Source organism: Austrofundulus limnaeus, unplaced genomic scaffold, assembly GCF_001266775.1.
Source record: "Austrofundulus limnaeus strain Quisiro unplaced genomic scaffold, Austrofundulus_limnaeus-1.0 Scaffold1889, whole genome shotgun sequence".
In the NCBI taxonomy this organism is placed as follows: domain Eukaryota; kingdom Metazoa; phylum Chordata; class Actinopteri; order Cyprinodontiformes; family Rivulidae; genus Austrofundulus; species Austrofundulus limnaeus.
The window spans coordinates 23,146-25,079 of record NW_013954291.1 but is presented as its reverse complement, the minus strand read 5'-3'; the positions used below and the strand labels follow the sequence as shown (position 1 = coordinate 25,079).

The 1,934-nt window shown below is 44.7% G+C and overlaps 1 protein-coding gene across 1 annotated transcript in view; it reads right to left on the bottom strand.

Annotated features, from left to right (window-relative positions):
• Positions 1 to 414: 414 nt before the first annotated feature.
• Positions 415 to 1,934, bottom strand: part of LOC106536597 (constitutive coactivator of PPAR-gamma-like protein 2) — a gene marked incomplete at both ends in the record, with an annotated part of 21,852 nt that continues 20,332 nt past the window's right edge. Inside the window, 2 exon segments of the mRNA XM_014033906.1 lie at positions 415 to 652; positions 727 to 936. Of these exon segments, the coding sequence (XP_013889360.1) occupies positions 415 to 652; positions 727 to 936 (448 nt within the window).

Below are 1,934 nucleotides of genomic sequence, written 5' to 3'. Positions count from 1 at the left end.
TCGCTAGCAGCCTCGCACCGATGACCTATCCATGTCATCATTTACCCAGAATGCTTTGCATGCAAATAAAATGGCTCCATCCATGTTAAAATATATATTTTTTTAATTTACAAAACTAAACAGCCTACAGTATTTTTACTGTCTTTATTTCAAAGTTAAAATAAATGTTTATCAAATAAAGTTTAATGTTACAGCTAATCGTGGATCCCTTTAAATTTCCTTATAGTTCTCAAATGCAGTTTTTTTTATCAACTTCATTTAAAGTTGTTTTCTTTTCTATTAAGGACATTAGAGGCCAGATGGAGATTATCCAAGGATAACTGTTGGCCCTCGGGCCGCATATCGTCCAAGTGTGATGAGCGAGTGTTGAGTCGAGAAGCAAACAAACATAAAAAAATAAAAATGAAGGAGTACCTGGAAAAGCTCTGGGTCTGTGCTGGGCAGGGTGGTGTGGATGATGAGGGTGATGATGTGCAGGCATGCTGCCCATGGGGCGGGGCGGGTAGAGGGGCATTGGGTAGAAAGGCGGCACCATGGCAGGGGGAAGAAAGGCGGGAGGAGGAAGAGGAGGGGGAGGAGGAGGAGGGCGAGAGAGGTTGATGCTCTCGAGGATTGCCTGACGCATCTTCTCCACCTTCGACACCAGCTCTTCCTGGAAACAAAAACTCTTCAGGTAAAACTGTAGAGATGTTAAAGCTGCAGTTCAGGTGTTGCTCTGCGTCATACCTGTCCCTCACACATGTCCAGCAGAGCAGCGCGGTCACGGGCAGCACGGGCCAGTTTGCTCTGGAACAGTTTGCCATCAAAGAAGCCCCAGGGGCAGCAGTGTTCCCATGGCAACGGCTGGCCGCAGACATCGTTGATGAATAACGCCGTGTCGACGCCGGCCATGAAGAGAGCGGCCAGCTGCACGCCACGGGCATCCACCTTCTCCACCTGAAGGACCACACACAAACAGAAGATGACAAACACGAAACTGAAGCACCGTAAAATACTGTGTGGTGAGAGCCTCAAACACCTGGGGCCTCGTGTATAAACGGTGCGTACGCATAAAAAAGTTGTGTGCGCCAGGTTCTACGCCCACGTTGGGATGTATTAAAACCAACGTTGCGTGAAAGTGTGTGTAAATACACGCACACTTTTCACCTGCCGTGAGAATGTGCGGCAGCCACGCAAAGTTTTTCAGTCGACAGTTTTAACCCACAAAGTAACGAATCTGACCTGAATCCACAGAAATATGACTTTGTTCTGTTTTCTGGATGTAAGGAGCGTCTGAACACGGTGTCAGATTTTATTTTAAGTTTGAGTTTTTATTGTTTAAACTTGAACGATCATGAAACTGAACCCCAGGACTGAAAATCATTTAACCTCAGACAAGAAAATAGAGCAGCCTAAAACTGATCAAAGAACATCAGTCCAGTCTGTAAACTTTTAATATTGTTGTCACGTAGTTGGAAAAACACGCAGAGCACAGGCCTGTGGAGTGCACACACAGCTGAGAATAAAATGTGTGAATTGTCTAAGAAACATTTAAATTCTGAGAAAAAAGCGTTGCCAACTCAGCAGATTAATTCAGAACAGCTCACCTGTGATGATTCCTCAGCCCCACAAGATTCAAACAATAGATTTGGTGCTGCATTAAGTTGTGTGTAATTTATGGATCAAAGTCAGCTGTTCCCAGTCCCACARCGCGGCAGAAACTCGCAGCGCTGCGAGTCACTCGTTTCTTTAAATCAACTATTTAATAAATATTTTCTAATTTCTACCAAACTCATAAGTTCCTCTGTGTTTACAGTCATTTATTAAAGATGTGTAAAGGTGGAAATGTCTCTCAGCCTCATGCGCCGCTGAAGACAGCAGCTTCACATGCGTACACACAAACACACACACACACACCTTTGCGAATAGCAGACTCATTTTTACAGCCCACTGAC